The sequence below is a fragment of the Vigna radiata genome, chromosome 5 (genome assembly GCF_000741045.1).
Source record: "Vigna radiata var. radiata cultivar VC1973A chromosome 5, Vradiata_ver6, whole genome shotgun sequence".
Lineage (NCBI taxonomy): Eukaryota > Viridiplantae > Streptophyta > Magnoliopsida > Fabales > Fabaceae > Vigna > Vigna radiata.
This window is the reverse complement of record NC_028355.1, coordinates 2,677,537-2,693,281: the sequence shown is the minus strand read 5'-3', so window position 1 is coordinate 2,693,281 and position 15,745 is coordinate 2,677,537. Positions and strand designations below refer to the sequence as shown.

At 30.6% G+C, this 15,745-nt stretch overlaps 2 protein-coding genes across 9 annotated transcripts; one reads left to right on the top strand and one right to left on the bottom strand.

The window, feature by feature from the left end:
• Positions 1–3,369: 3,369 nt before the first annotated feature.
• LOC106762131 (probable protein phosphatase 2C 53) lies at positions 3,370–7,026 on the top strand. Of its 5 annotated transcripts, none has more exons than XM_022780458.1 (5): positions 3,370–3,675; positions 4,313–5,188; positions 5,277–5,609; positions 5,872–5,977; positions 6,440–7,026. In XM_022780458.1, the coding sequence occupies exons 2-5, from the start codon at positions 4,364–4,366 to the stop codon at positions 6,772–6,774; spliced, it is 1,599 nt and encodes a 532-aa protein (XP_022636179.1). In that variant the 5' UTR covers positions 3,370–3,675; positions 4,313–4,363; the 3' UTR covers positions 6,775–7,026. The 5 variants fall into 5 exon arrangements, with proteins under 5 accessions (XP_022636179.1, XP_014501344.1, XP_022636178.1 ...); XM_014645858.2 differs by having other exon boundaries at positions 4,252–5,188; XM_022780457.1 differs by having other exon boundaries at positions 3,370–3,849.
• A 110-nt stretch (positions 7,027–7,136) lies between these two features.
• On the bottom strand, positions 7,137–12,088 carry LOC106762132 (mitogen-activated protein kinase kinase 2). Of its 4 annotated transcripts, none has more exons than XM_014645864.2 (9): positions 11,733–12,088; positions 11,561–11,651; positions 10,448–10,582; positions 9,106–9,330; positions 8,901–8,993; positions 8,481–8,710; positions 8,038–8,083; positions 7,854–7,949; positions 7,137–7,423 (listed from the first exon to the last, which is right to left on the bottom strand). In XM_014645864.2, exons 1-8 carry the CDS (start codon positions 11,807–11,809, stop codon positions 7,860–7,862), a joined length of 987 nt encoding a protein of 328 aa, XP_014501350.1. In that variant the 5' UTR covers positions 11,810–12,088; the 3' UTR covers positions 7,137–7,423; positions 7,854–7,859. The 4 variants fall into 4 exon arrangements, with proteins under 4 accessions (XP_014501350.1, XP_014501349.1, XP_014501348.1 ...); XM_014645863.2 differs by having other exon boundaries at positions 7,824–7,949; positions 8,811–8,993; positions 11,733–12,084; XM_014645862.2 differs by having other exon boundaries at positions 8,811–8,993; positions 11,733–12,083.
• Between the last annotated feature and the right edge of the window lie 3,657 nt (positions 12,089–15,745).

Below are 15,745 nucleotides of genomic sequence, written 5' to 3'. Positions count from 1 at the left end.
GCACTGAAAAAAATGGACTGGTAGTGATTTTGCAGTTATGCGAGTTGAAAGTACGTTGAGAAATTATAAAACAAAAGGCAAATTATTTACACCTTGAATCGTTGAAGTATCTCATTACAGTGAGAATCCTATGTTAAGGTTTAAAGATGGTTCTAAATCGTTGCTGAATCCTATTATTTAGTTTTGCATGTATTAACAACGATTTTATACCCATTTTAACAATTTGTGTGTGGATAAGATAGTTTATAAAATGCATGCTCTTTCCATAATAATTCCTTAAATGAATTCAATCAATTAGAATAATTACAAGTATTATGTAACTAAGTATGTATGGAAGTATATAAAATCAATTTAATTTCTTCTGTAATCTGAAATGAATAAATCAGTCATGCAAATAACACAACTTATCTTTTGTGGGATACTGGAACTTGTAATACTCATTCACAAAGATCGATTCAAACCCTCTCTTCTCAAAACAACTAGTTTTTAAACTCACGTTTAAAAACTAAAAACTGAAAAATTACAACCAACTTAAACAAGGCCTAAAATAAGAATTTCCTTTTTAACGTTCTACGTAAGAGTGTTTCGTTAATCATTATAAAATTATAACCTTTTCTAAGTTCATCCTGTGTATTGCTTGTCGATACATGTATTGAAGCCATTTACCGTATGACTTTTCTTTCTCCTTCACAATCTATAGTATAGACATCAGAATTTTTCTTATTAATGTCAAGAAATCACATCATTGCTTCTTTTTATCCTCCCATTTTCCCTCCAAGTTGACAAAGCTAGACTTAGAAATTGGGTATCGACAAAAGAGCCTTTTTGCCAAGTGTTTTGTAAGTATTGTAGGAAGGGAATCATTAGTAGTGATGATGACATTATCAGATGGTGAAAGTTGCCTAATTCATCATTAATGCATACATGAAAGCTTTTAAGTGACCACCATTCTCATTGGTTTTGTTTATCTATGCTTTTCCCTTGGTTTTGGGTATGGAAAATGACACTATGTAGGCCACCAAACCTTTTACCCTTTACTTATAGTGGATATTTGTTCTATATAAAAATATCAGGGTTTAGATATGGTTAGAATGATAAATTGTTAGATTATATTTTTTATGTACTTTTTAACTTTTTTATCCTTAATAATTTTTATTTTTTTTCTGAAAAAAGTTTAGATAATATTTTGAACAGTGATTTAGATAGCATTTTCGAGGCAATAAAAAATAAAAAATAAAGATATTAGAATAAAACTTACTCTCTAAAAATCTTAATTCAGTTTCACTCAAACAAGAAGATGGTGAATGACATTTAAAAGGACATAGAACAACTTAAAAGCGAATTAACCCCGCCACACATATTTTGTATAGTAGGATTTTCATTATGTACTTCTTAAAACATGCTTATTATTTATGACCTTAGTTCTTCTATTATAAATGGAAAACTAAATTAAATTTATTAATACACTATAATTTTTAACTAAATTATTGTTCTAAGAAACATTAGCTTTTGCTAATTTATTTTTGTAATGTGTATTACCATGTTAAATTATCTAAAATGAATATTTATGTTTATTCTTTTAATTTGTGGAACTTGAAAAACTTATATTTCAATAGAAAAGTTTAAAAAAAAAAAGTTAACAAAATACATTAAAAAAAAGATTAATTTCTTATACTTCAAAAAATAAATTGAGAAAAACAATTTTTTTGAACTTTATACTTTAAAACACTCAAACGTTTTTTCGAACTAAAACCCCCTACATATAATTAAAAACAACACTTCCTCTTTTACTTGACACATAAGTTTGATTAGAAGAAATTTGTAGTCTTGTTTTATTTATATGTAATTTTAATAATAAATGTTAGAGATGATGGCATTCTATGGTATAAGAAAGCTTAAAGAAAGGATTCCACAGACAGGCATGAGAAGAAGGAAAGCACAGAACCTCAGGGATGAGAGGAAACAAAGAAGGAAAATATGTTATTGGAAAAAATAGCTCAAAAGCTTATCTTATACGTATTACATGCAAAAGGAAGAAAAAACCAACATGCAAAACAGTTAACAACTGTAAACAGAAAAAGTGCTAAGCGTGTAAAAGAGATGTTCTAAGAATAAATAAGAAAAAAGTATTTTAAAATTAATTCTAAAATTGAATAAAATTAATTGAAATAATTACTCTATTACTATGAAGTAATTAATAGAATATTAAGAAAGGTGGAAAAATAAGATTTTGTTTTAAAGTAAAATAATGTTTAATCTCTATAGGACGGCAAATGAATATCCAACTATTCTAAATTTCATCTAATTTTTTAACAATCGATGATTATGCAAATTCTCTGATTCTGGTTGTGTAAAGGTATATACTCATATTGAGTGAATAGGAATATTTGTGTGTATTAAGATAATAGCCACATAGTAACATCTTATTCTTCATACATCATCTCTCATAACTTTATTGGGATAAATCAACGGAAAGATAATATAATATTGAAATGGGTGCAATTTTTAATCTTTTTGTGTGACCTAAATCACCTGGTCCTTATCTATGTTGAAGATGTAAATGTTTAATTGGTGTATTGTATTCGTTTGTGCATCTCCCCTAGGCCATGCGGATCTTTCTATTCATCGTCACGCACATCCCTCATCTTAAATTCACCGAAAAACACAACACAATACCAAATACAACAACTCAAGATAAAAAATTAAAACGGATCGAGTCAACATTTTGTGTTATACTTTTTTAAAGTCTAAATGTTTGTTCTTATATTATTTTAATAGTTTATTTATACTTGAAGATTATCTGTATAAGATATTTTGACATTAAAATCAATAAAAATTCAACTATACAAACAAATAATACATATAAGATATAATTTTTTGTTTTTTATTTCCAACTTATATTTGTAGATTTTTTGAATAAGTTTAGGATTAGTGATGACAATTGATAGTAATTATATTTTGTCTTAAATTAATTAGATATATTTATTTTATAAGATAACTATTTAGTATGAGTCATGTGTCTTAAGATTGTAATTTTATTTGTTCATGAGACCTGCATAACCCTCTATTTGAATTCCTTACAGAAAATGCATAAAATAATGTTATGCAGACTATGGTTAACATGATTCACCATTTGGAACAATATTGTGAAAGAAAGCACGTTTGCAAAAAGATAGGAATGGATGAGAGTTAGAAAGGAAGACTTTCAGGTCCAAAATCTTGTGCAGATTTCGGTGAGACATTAAAGAAAGTGTTCCTTTTAGATATTTGTTAGGGAATGATGTAACCTAACCAAACCGACCAACTAAAAAACGAAACGAAAGTGCTACGTGTCAGTCTCTTGAATCATTAAGCACGGGAACAAGTGTCAATGAAGCCTTTTACAGTACAATTATTTTCCTTTTTTTTTTCTTTGGTTGGTGAAGAAAACAACATTTTCTGAGGCAACCAATCATGAATCATCTGTTGGGTGTTTGTTTTCATTGGTTGATAGTTGAGAGTGGAGAGTAGAGAGTGCATTTTATATTCAGTTTTTGTTTTTTTGGGAGTAAAGAAAAGGGTGAAGAGAATACATACACACATGTTTGATTGTCTAAAGTTTGATGCAGATAGTCCAATAATGGCTTTGGCATCATCTACTTGCTGAGGTTTTGGTCTCTTTTTCATTTTATGAAGGTAAGCAACAACTCTGCGCTTTTACTGTTTCAAGAGATTAGTCTGAATGCACTGAAGAAAGAAACAAATGGAAGTATCTAATTTATTAGAGGTAGCAATGGCATAAAGTAGGTTGAAGTTGACATGAGGATGGGTGGCCATGTTGTTGTTGACACATGAAAAGGAACACAAGAGGTAAACCCAGGGAAATTTAATTTAAATGGTGGATGTTGTTTCCCTCAGATTCAAGGAACTTCTCCTCTAGTTTCTACTATTTGTTCTTGTCCTTGTTTTCTTCTTTCTAATTTTTTTATGACCCCATTTCCCTTGTCCCCTTGTTTGTTAGAGAGAGACAAGGCACTGACTTTGACAATGATTTCGATTTGGGTTTCTCGAATCATCTATTTCTTTCTGTTCCAAGAATTTATCAAAGATTTTTGAGGGGTAGAGAAATTAAAGATTTTTTGTACTGTTCTCCGTTGGGGTTTAAATAGAGAAAGGGTCTATGATAGGGCTATTCTAGCATCTAGCTTCACTGTTTCAATATAACCTTTGATTTTGAACTTTTCAATATAATCTTTTAATTTCTTGCCGTAGGAATCTTCTTGGTGTGTATGTGCCAATTGAACTTGTCATTGAGAAGAGGTTTTGTTGATAGGGTTATTTGAAATAGGATAAGGCTATTTGAAACAAGGTATAAATACAACCTATGGAGGAAATAACTTCGACGGTTGCAGTGCCATTCGCACTTGGGAATTTAATACAAAAAGATCCATCAGTGACAACCCACATGGAGATAACTGGCCTAAAGCTCAGGGCAAACACTGCACCAGTATTAATATTAAATCCTGCTATTGAAAGTGAAAATCACACAGATAGTGGTCCTCAACCCCAAATTAAAGTGTCTTCAGAAGCAAAGAACAACCTTGTCTCAGAAATGGTAAGTCAAGGAGACAGTAATTGTTTCCATGCTGAAAACCTTAAGCAGGCAAGAAAAGAAAACCAATCATTGTTGGCTAAGGATTTTAAGTGTGAGCCTATCTCTCAGTCTGCTCCTGCTGACAAAACTAGTCCTTGTAGGGAGGAATCTTCTGTTTCTGTGGCTAATTGTTGTGAAATAAGTTCACGTATCACTATAAAGGTTGATGATAACACAGTTCATGGAAGGGAAGGTTTGACTGAGCCGCCAGGTGCAGCTATTGAGCCTCTGCAGAACATGGTTTCTGTTGCTAGGGGACATGAGAGTGAAGATGGAAGTGGGTCAGATGAGTCTGATAAAAAACCACTTTCTGTGGTTCATGAGATGCCAGAGAAGGCAACATGCTTGGAATTGAGTGGTGCCATCAGTACTACCCCACTATGGGGTTGCTCATCGGTTTGTGGAAGGAGAGAGGAGATGGAAGATGCTATTGCTGTTAGGCCTCATCTTTTTCAAGCTCCTTCAATGATGGTAATGGATGATTATGTGAGTGAAAACACAAACTTTTCACCAGCCCACTTTTTTGGCGTGTACGATGGACATGGGGGCTGTCAGGTATGCCTTAAAACACTTCCTTTCAATTGTATCATCCAAGTTACTCCTTATTCCATTCCATGTCACATGGGGGGTGATGTTTTCATAGGTTGCCGATTACTGCCGGGAACATCTTCATTCAGTGTTGGTTGATGAGATAACAACTGCACAATCGAGTTTTGATGAACAGAATGGGAGAGAAAACTGGGAGAACCAATGGAAGAAGGCATTCTCCAATTGCTTTCACAAAGTAGATGATGAGGTTGGAGGGGTTGGTGAAGGTAATGGAGCAAGTTTTGAACCTCTTGCTTCTGAGGCTGTTGGCTCCACTGCTGTGGTTGCCCTTTTGACTCAAACTCACATAATAGTTGCAAACTGTGGAGATTCAAGAGCTGTCTTGTGTCGCGGAAAAGAAGCAATGCCATTGTCTGATGATCACAAAGTAAGACATTCTTTTCAAGGACAATATTTGCATACACTTACATAGGTTTATAGTGTTGTTCTTTAATTAAAATTGGAGTTTCGCCTTAGTAATTGACATTTGAAATCAATGTTGAATTTGGAGATGAAGTTCTAATTCTGATTGAATAATGGTACCAAAGAAAAGAACTATATAAATTTTGTTCATGCTTCAATTTGTGTAATGGACTATTATTAGAAGCTCTAGTTATCTGATGGAAGAAATTGTATTCCACCTTTTGCAGCCAAATAGAGAAGATGAATGGGAAAGGATAGAAGCTTCAGGAGGAAGGGTCATACAATGGAATGGGTACCGAGTTCTAGGTGTTTTGGCAGTGTCAAGATCCATAGGTATGTGTTTACTGTGTTGTTTTATAGCACCAATTTATACAGGTGCAAAAATTTATTTATGGATAATCTAATCTGACTTGAATATATGGAATTTGGCATGTTCAGCTCTCTTTCTGTGTTAAGTCTGATATAGCTTAAAAACTTATAACATTATTTCATGAATGAGCCTTTTAATAAGTTAAAAACAGTGAGTAATAGTAGAAATAATCAGGTTTAACTGGACTTGTGATCTCAAATATACTCACAATGTTTATATTCATAAAGCTTTTGCTTTGTTATCAAATGGTTTCTCAATTAGTCTTCTCCTATCGTTTCCTTAATTTGCTCTTTTTCAAATATCACCAAATTTGAACTCCGTTCACATTTTAGACTGCTTAAACGAAAAACTTGTTTAAATGAAAAACTTTATATACAGTGTGTAGTGTGTTGCAGAATGTAAATTTGGTTATTGTTCCTAAAAAGGTGACAGGTACTTAAAACCATGGGTAATTCCAGAGCCAGAAGTGAAGTGTATCCAAAGAGACAAAAACGATGAGTGCCTCATTCTGGCCAGTGATGGATTATGGGATGTCATGACAAATGAAGAAGCCTGTGACTTTGCAAGAAGGAGAATCCTTCTTTGGCATAAGAAGAATGGCAACAACTCATCATCACAACAAGGCCAAGGACCTGACCCTGCAGCTCAGTATGCTGCAGAGTATCTATCTAGACTTGCCCTTCAAAGAGGAAGCAAAGATAACATCTCTGTCATTGTTATAGACTTGAAGCCCCAAAGAAAATTCAAGAAAAAAGAATAAAATAGATAACCCTTTATCTGGAATAGTTGTCAGATGTATTCCATTTCTACAAGTATCTTTTAGTCCTTACCATATTTGTTTATTTATTATATTGGCCCTTCAGTTTTTCAACAGGGCTATGCATTGTATGCCAGAATTTGTTGCGCACAGGGATGCCTCACCTTAAGGTGTCACTCTGGTGCTGCCCCCATCAGAAAGTTAAATTAATTTTTAATGAACAATGTTGTAAAAGTTTCAAATTGTCTACTCAAATAATCATCCCAACCACTATTGAATATAATTATTGGTTATTTTCAAATGAGTAGGTATAAATTTCTATGAAGAGTTTGTGCTATAAAACATTTGATTCTATCTTGGCAACACAGTAATATGCCTTGACATAATCATAGAAGCTGGTTTCGCTGGCTCCATTCTGCAAATTCTGGTCATGGCAACTGGGGATCCTCCACCAAGTAAAGGAATATAAATTGCAATTACATATAAAGTGACAGTAGAACTTTCCATTTGCCAAGTTCACAGAGAATGCCATATCGTTCACTTCTCAGAACTGTGTTTATGTGAAAGGGCCTCATATATTTACTATGGAGACTTGGAAACTTGGAAGCAAACGAGCACATTCCACGTTTACTTGTAGTTTAGGTAATAATATCTGCAAATGTATGACATTGGCTTTAGAAGAGTATTCCAATCTATTAAGTAGCACAATATAAACTTTAAAAACAAATGATCATTTCAATAAAAAATTAGAAATCAGTCAGATAATCTGAGTGTCGAAGCATGAGTACCTATAGCAGTTACCAAGGTTTTAAAAAACAGTCTGTGATTGCAATTTTGACTGCAACATTAAGTGACTGCATCAGCTGAATTTACCTCTTAATTTTTCACAATATTTAGAGTTACAAAATTTCAACTGCATGCAATTTAAAACCTTGGTTTGCTTTGCTCCCTCCATATAGAAGCAACTACAGTGACAGATCAACACATTCTGTTTGTGGTAATTTGCATTCAAGAATACCTAGTGAAGTGATACATAGCACAAATTCTATTACCTTTGAATAAAGTCCAGGACGTAAACATACCATGTTCTATATGGTTGCAAGTGTAGATCCTGCGTTGTAGAAATAAGTTGAAAGATCCACATTCAAGTCCTCATACAATTTGATAAAAGGATGGTTCTGAAATTTAAATCAGAGATATACACAGTAAGAACGAGTATTTGATATATTTTACATGGGTTACTCATATAGTTAAGATTATGCATACTATAAGGTCACGAGCAGACGGTCTATCTCTTGGATTTTTCTGTAAACTAAACACAAAGACAAAAGGATGATCAGAAGCCTCATAAACGCACAGTAACAATTTATTTCAAAATAGCTGATTATATGGTGATTGGAGGTCCAATCTCTAAGATATGTTTAAACACGGGAGGATTTGTTCAATGAAATTATATAAGATATCTTAAAAAATATAAAGGGCTTCAGACACAATTTAGATATACTATATTACAAAATATGAACATAAGGCCTCATACAATTAGACAGACTACATGTTTTGGCTACATACTCATTCTGCTTTTGAATTGTAGGCTCTTCCAGTATCACAACTAATTTAAGGATGAGACTGTGTTTGTTTTAATTGTCTTTTAGTGGGAAAAGTTGATTGAGGCTATATGATTTTATTACTGAAACATAGTTAATATATACCATGCTGAGATAAATGAGCAAAATTCTGGAGAAAAATCTTCTGGTGGAGCAGTGGGGGAAGGTTTTTCAACAATGACTTCAATAAGCTGGAAAATATTTTCCCATCCTTCGCGTTGATCTGGTGGTGTATATGGAAACTGCCCCGTGGCACACTTGAGCAAAATCAGTCCCAAGCTCCATATGTCACTTTTGTAGTCGTAGCCACTCTGGTTAGTAGTGATTCTCTCTGGCTGCAAAATGAGCACGATGGACAAGTTGTATTCCATGAAATGGTGGCAAATGTAATTGCCAAGAGGAAAAATGATAGATACACTTGCTTGTGTTACTCACAGACATATAGCTGTGTGTGCCAATGAAAGTATTTGCTTGACCAGATGTATTTTCCATGATTATGCTTACACCAAAGTCAGTAATCTTTACCTCCCCTCTATGATTTATCAGCAGATTAGAAGGTTTTAAGTCCCTGTGGATAATGTATTTTTCATGGTGAAGATACATTAAACCCTTCAGCACCTACATTGTAGTGATAAAACAAAGAAAGGAGCATATAGTCTAGTTAGGAATGAAAAGAGAAAAAAAAAAAATCAGATGGTGCAAGGATGAAGTGCAATGTCTTATTTCTTACCTGCTTGCAGATGGCAGCAAGATATGACTCTGGAATTTTTTTAACTTTGTTCAGAAGATCTTCTAAGGACCCTCCGTCCATGTACTCAAATATGATTGATATGACACCATTATGGTAGAATGACTGGTAGCAGACAACAACATAAGGACATTGTGCTGATTGATTAATTTTTAGCTCAAGTGCTATCTGCCTGTGAATAGGCTCCTCAATATTCATATGAATTTCCTAAATCAAGAACACATTTAATATGCTATAAAACCAATAATGAACATAAATATTTAGTCATATTCAAAACACAAACAATTGTATACACTAATGAAAGAAAAAGAAAGAAAGAACGTATGTTGACTGTGTGTGGACCTACCCACACTTTGACCCAAACTTCCATGGGGTAGATTTGTGTAGGCTGGTGGGCTGAAAAAATCATGTCTAGTAAGAAATTGGGACAAAAAGCTAACCAGCACGAAACTATGGAGAGAAAACTCAAATGGAATGAAGCTATATAAAATATAGTGTGTAAAAAATTAAGATGAAGTATAGGGATGAAAAATATTTTTTTTTTTCTTCATGGTCCCTTCTTTCACAAGTCTAACTCAAAGAAGGAAGAGATAAGAGAACTCTATGGAAAATGTGGTCAAAAATCAATGAGAGAGACCAACCACATCTATCAAATTAGTTATCTTCATGCATAAGAATACTAAAGTATTCAATATAAAAGATTGAAAATCAAAACAAACCTTTCCTTTATCTTTTCTATTGTAAATTTAGGATCATTGTACAAATATTTTTCAACTTTTCATTTTTTATAACTTTCCCTTTATAAAAAATAGAAACAGTCTCTCTTATTCAAGTAACACCAAAATACGGATATTAAATGAATGGAATTAATACATTTAATTGATTATTACCTGAATCTTCTGATCATTACCTGAATCTGTCCCCTTTAACTGATTAATTTATCCACATCTCAATGATTTATGTTCAGTGACATTAACAGGTCTAATGTTGAATGAACGATATGGTATTTTAGACATAATGAAAAAAAAGCAACTGCAACAAAACTAACTAGTAGAATGAATGAACTTACACCTTAGGAAACCAATTTGTTAAACCCTTTTTAAGATCAAAACTTCCTGAAACCTGATGTTCCCTTGACTCTCACTAATTTCATGGAGAAAAAAAATTTAAATATCACAATCTAAATTCTCCATGAGATGGATTTAGTGGAGGATGAAAATGATTTTACATTTGAAATTATGACTTGGGTTGACATGACTGTACAAAAACAATGATAAAAGAAACAGAAGAAGCTAGCTTAAAACAATGTATGTATGCAGTATACCTTCAATGCAAAAAATTGATTAGTCCATTTGTGTTGCACCAATTGCACTATCCCTCCATTTCCTTTTCCAATCACTTTGATTGTATCAATATCTGCCAGATTCAACTGGTTGTCTAGTGGCGTGATTGGTGGTGGCTGAAAACAGCACAGATATTAAACTAAAAATCAAAATCATCAAAATTCAGTTCTAATGTAACCTGTTTTCAAAAGTGTATTGACCAAACAAAATACTACTAAACAGGAACTCCAAAATTCAGACCTCTTGTATCAAGGACCAAAGTAATGCAGAGAAATTGAGATCATAACATTGCATAGTGTAAAAGCGAGATAGATTACTCTTTACCCTTTTATAATTCATTATTTCTCTATTTCTAACTACCATATGAATCATCTAATTTCATACTTCTCTCTCTAACTATATCTCTCCCTTACATGTAAAAATAAGTTTATGCAAAAGTGTTTTTCTAGAAACCTGCAAATTTCCCAAAAAGATCAGCAGTTTACACCATGAATGACGGGTTAGAAACACAAACTAAAAAAAAGCAGAGTAAGGATGACGCTATGGCACATTGTGCTGACTCTAGAAGTTCACACAACATTCTGGTAGAAACCAAGACAAATTTCTTGAGTCTAGAAAACAACAAAACAAATTTTATTTTATTTTAGATAGAAAATAAATGAAATTATAAACTAAATGTATTCAGCACTTCATAAATTGGATGATGTCTCCAGAACAAAATCTTTAATTTCATCAGCTTGCAGCCTGTGTTCCGTTTGCTTATAGACAAAACGAATGTCAGAGAAAAATTAAATTCAACCCCCTTCTCACTATGTTCCAAATCCATTTTTTTTTTAACAATATCTTATTATAAGGGAGAAAAACCAGATAATCCATCTTAAGAAAAGTCTTTTTCTTCTTCTAAACAAAAAGTGCCACATTTTGTCGAACAGCACAAGTTCAGGAACCCCTTCTTGTCAAAGGAAGCATTTCATAAGTATCAAAAGATCAAATCCAAAAGAGAAACAACCTGCCAACCCAATTGAACATACACATTTTTCAAAAAGGGAACTAATAAAGTGCAAAACATAGAACATTAAAGAGAAAAACGTTACAGCTTCCACTTCCTTCTCAGAAACAACTCGAACACCTTCCTTGTCGACAAGCAAGTCCCCTGCCTTGAACGTTTCACTTTCAGACTCAGACCTACCACACCCAAATAGCCACGATTCGAATCAGCCAAAACCATACACAAAACAAACACATTGAATCAAAAGAGAGGCTCACAAAAACTTGGTAAATGAACCCCAATCAGATGCAGGAACAGTGAGTTTGAGACCGGAGCTTAAGCTCCCTTTCTTCATGATTATGAGCTCCCAGTTGAGTCCACCAGCTCGGAGAAAAAAAAACCCTTCTTTATACGTAGATATAGTAAGATTATGTATGAATAAGATGAAAAAATATGAGGGAAAGTAAGTGATTATAGTATATATAATGTGGAAGTAACTGAGTTGAAACTGAAAGATGTATAGTGTATTTTGAAGATTGTGATGTTAAAGTTGAAGTTGCAATAGGTTGGTAAGAAGAAGGATCACAATAAAAAAAAAAAAAAAAAGTAAAGAAATGAGGTTTGAAGTTTGAAGACGAAGACTTGTGTTGACATTTCAGACATTGTACGAAGTCTTTCTTTCTCCTTTTTTTCTTTATGGGAGTGTTCTCACGTGCACTTCCAATTTCCATTAAAACACCAATTTTTTATTTAATGATTCGTGGAAAACTATGGTCACATATATAATCAAGCTTTTCATGTTACAGATTTTTCCCACACACATCCAGATTACTATCTTCATCAAATAAAATAAATCTCTGAATGATGGAAAACTAACGTCAACATTACTTATCAAATTTTATTTTATTTTAAAAATTATAGCTTGCGTAATTTAATTTAATTCTCCGTGCATTACAGATAATCATACACGTGTGAACACCAAGACTATTTAGGAAACAAGTAATAATTAAAATAATTGTTATAAACAATATTTATTTGCATGGTTGCAAATATTTTCAGCGTTGAATTGTTAATATATATATAATTATTAACTATTTGTCATATTCTTTTTAAGTTTATAGACTTTGCCTTTAAAATATTCTCTCACTCACATTTGTGTTTTTGATTTTGTGTCAAAAGAAGTAATAATACTTTATTTTAAGAAATCATTTCTAACGCACAATTTTTAGTATTGATTAGAATTTATTGTTAAGGAATAATTAGTGATGAAGGTATAAAATTGGTCGTATTCTGTTTTCCTAATAATTTGTAATTTTATAATAAAAATGTGTTATTTAGATAATATTATTGTAATCGATAGGCGCATATATATAAATAATAATTGAGAATTTGTGTTTCTATCATAGCTAATCTTCTTAATGAATAAAGGGTGAACTATGTAAATAAATTATTATTAAACTAATTTTAACTTCTAAATAATGTTAACTTTTTAAATATAGTGACACAAAAATAATAAAATCAAATTAATATAAAATATTTACTGTGTATCAAAATATCATTTTTATTAGACATATGAAAATAAACCTTTATTCAAAACGAAACAATATGAATATTCATTTTTTTTCCTTGTGATAATAAACAAATAAATAAATAAATACAAATATATATATATATATATATATATATATATATATATATATATATATATATATAACAATTAGATGATTTTTTTTAAGAATTATTACTATTTTTAATCATATTCCATTATTTAATACACTCCATTTGACATTGATTTTTGTTGGTTTTATATATGTGGAAGAAAAGTCAAGCAATTGAAGCTAATAAGAGTAAGTTGCCTTATTATTTGATATTTGCTTGGTCTCTTGTGAACACAAACGCAAATCCTACATAATTTTCCAATAATTAACTGCTACATTCATTTGTTTAAAGTTTTTCAACGTTGAATTGGTTGTATTTTATAGGTGGGTTAGTCTCAATTAATTAGCTGATTATTAAACTTATGAATAATCAATCCATCAGAAAACAACAAATTAACCACTCTAATTTTTCTCATTCAACACTGTATAAGAGAAATAATAAAACAACATGGGTTCACACTTATTCACCAGAGAATAATAAAACCATTTGAACGTCATATCACAACACATGAAAAAGAAAAAGAAGTTAAAGTAATCAAGTGTGTTTAGATTAGCTTCCAAAGAAAAGAAAATTATTTATAAAGTTGATTATGTTGAAAATCTCATATCGACTAGAGATAAAACGAATTTATAATATATATATATATATATATATATATATATATATATATATATATATATATATATATATATATATATATAAAAGTGAGGTGTAAATCTTATCTTAAAAGTCGATTTTGTGGAATTGAGTTAGATATAGACATCTGATGCGTGATAGTAGAAATTGGATGGTCCAATAGATTATATTTTTAATTTAATATTTGTTATATATATATATATAAATGAGATTTTTTTTGGTATCCACCTTTGTTTTCCAATTTTATTCTTTAAATATTTTTTTAAAATTAAAATAATTATTTTATCAATATTATTTTTAAGTAATGAATTTAACTATTTTTTAATTAAAAAATTACCTACAAAATAAATAAAAGTTACTTACAATAAAATTATAAAGAATGTGAGATAAAATGAAATAGAGTGTATTTGAAGGAAGCTTAGAAAAAGCACGTGGTTGGAAAAAAAAATGAAGGAAATGGAAGACTGAGTTTCTTTATGGTCTCTTCTGATGTTGAAAGAAAGACCGTACCTTGCTTTTTTGTCTTGCAATTTCCTTTTCTAATAACTCTTTCATAATCTAATTTAAATTCTCAAATATTCATTCTAAACGAAATACCATATTTGTAAAATACAAACTAAATACCTAAATATTACTTATATGATCTTTTTATGTTAAAGAGTTATAAACATCTTATTTCTAATATAATTTACATAATGCGTAATAATAAACATTAATAAATAGTTGGATAATGGTTCAATAATAGATAAAATAATAAACTCAACAAATGATAAAATTTCTTAGTTAGAAATTAAATTTTAAATAACTCAATCTTATATAATCTATATATATAATATATGAAGTTTGAATCCTTTTATATCTATATCATAAATTAATTTTATTTGTAATTCATCTTATACTTTTAAAATTTTATCAACATTAAAATCATTTTACAATATCAACATTTTTTTTTACATTAATAGCTTTAATAACTGCGAAAACATTCCAATATTTAAATATAGGTGAATATTAAATTGATAATGTTTGTATTAAAATATTTATATATTTATAATGTTTGATGAGTTCTCTAAGTGTGCTTTGGATATTGAATGTGATGTCCACCAAACTTATTTTAATGTCGGTAGAGAATGATTAACCAAATATAAATAAGAATACGGGTAATATCTAACTTTTCAAATCATGTATAAGAACATAATGAGTATACACGTATCATTCTCATCTTAAATTATCAAGAGACTCTTAATTTATTGAGTATTATATGTTTTTTATTTTGAAATATATACAATTATAGTTTTTAAGTATATTTGGTATTGAAGAGAAGAAAATGTGTGGTGTTTTGAAATTGAATTCTTGAAAATATAATACTTTGATTTTTATTTTTTATAAATTATTTAATAAATATTTTATCAAGTACAAATATAGATACAAATATATCATTACTTAATAAGGATGTGGATGAAACAAAAAATGTTGTAAGTGATATTAATTTTGTCTTGATGGAGATTAGATAGGTCAAGTCATAATCAAATCATAATGATTTAGTTGTTACACACATAACTAGAAATCATTGTGATTTAACTATTAGTCACAACCTTTTTACCTAGTTGTTCTTCTATAATTAATATCATATCTAAAGTCACAACTTGCGAAAATTGTTAACAATAATATTGTTGTAGATTCTATCAATCATCCCATGACCTATTAGGTGCATCAAGTCAAAATAAAAGAGCTTGATTCTTAATGAGACAATTGTTGAAAAAAACAAAAGCACTGTAAATGACATTAATTGCCTTATGATGGAGTTAGAAAAATTAATTACAATCAAATTATGGTGGTTTATAGGTGATATTAATTGAGTTAGGAAAACCAATTACAATCAAATTATGGTGGTTTGGTTGTGTTTAATCCAACAAAAAGTTTCTACCTATTAAGTACCACCAACGATAACATATATAAGACTTTACTTGTTATCTTTGATGTGACAAATATGTATTTT

What these genes read in the sequence shown, in the direction of transcription:
- LOC106762132 (XM_014645863.2), bottom strand. Translation starts at nt 11,809, where the DNA reads ATGAAGAAAGGGAGCTTAAGCTCCGGTCTCAAACTCACTGTTCCTGCA. An exon ending in GGTTCATTTACCAAGTTTTT is followed by an intron (nt 11,652 to 11,732) that starts GTGAGCCTCTCT and finishes TGGGTGTGGTAG; the next exon opens with GTCTGAGTCTGAAAGTGAAA. An exon ending in GCACACACAGCTATATGTCT is followed by an intron (nt 8,711 to 8,810) that starts GTGAGTAACACA and finishes CTCATTTTGCAG; the next exon opens with CCAGAGAGAATCACTACTAA.
- LOC106762131 (XM_022780458.1), top strand. Translation starts at nt 4,364, where the DNA reads ATGGAGGAAATAACTTCGACGGTTGCAGTGCCATTCGCACTTGGGAAT. An exon ending in CATTGTCTGATGATCACAAA is followed by an intron (nt 5,610 to 5,871) that starts GTAAGACATTCT and finishes CACCTTTTGCAG; the next exon opens with CCAAATAGAGAAGATGAATG. An exon ending in GGCAGTGTCAAGATCCATAG is followed by an intron (nt 5,978 to 6,439) that starts GTATGTGTTTAC and finishes GTTCCTAAAAAG; the next exon opens with GTGACAGGTACTTAAAACCA.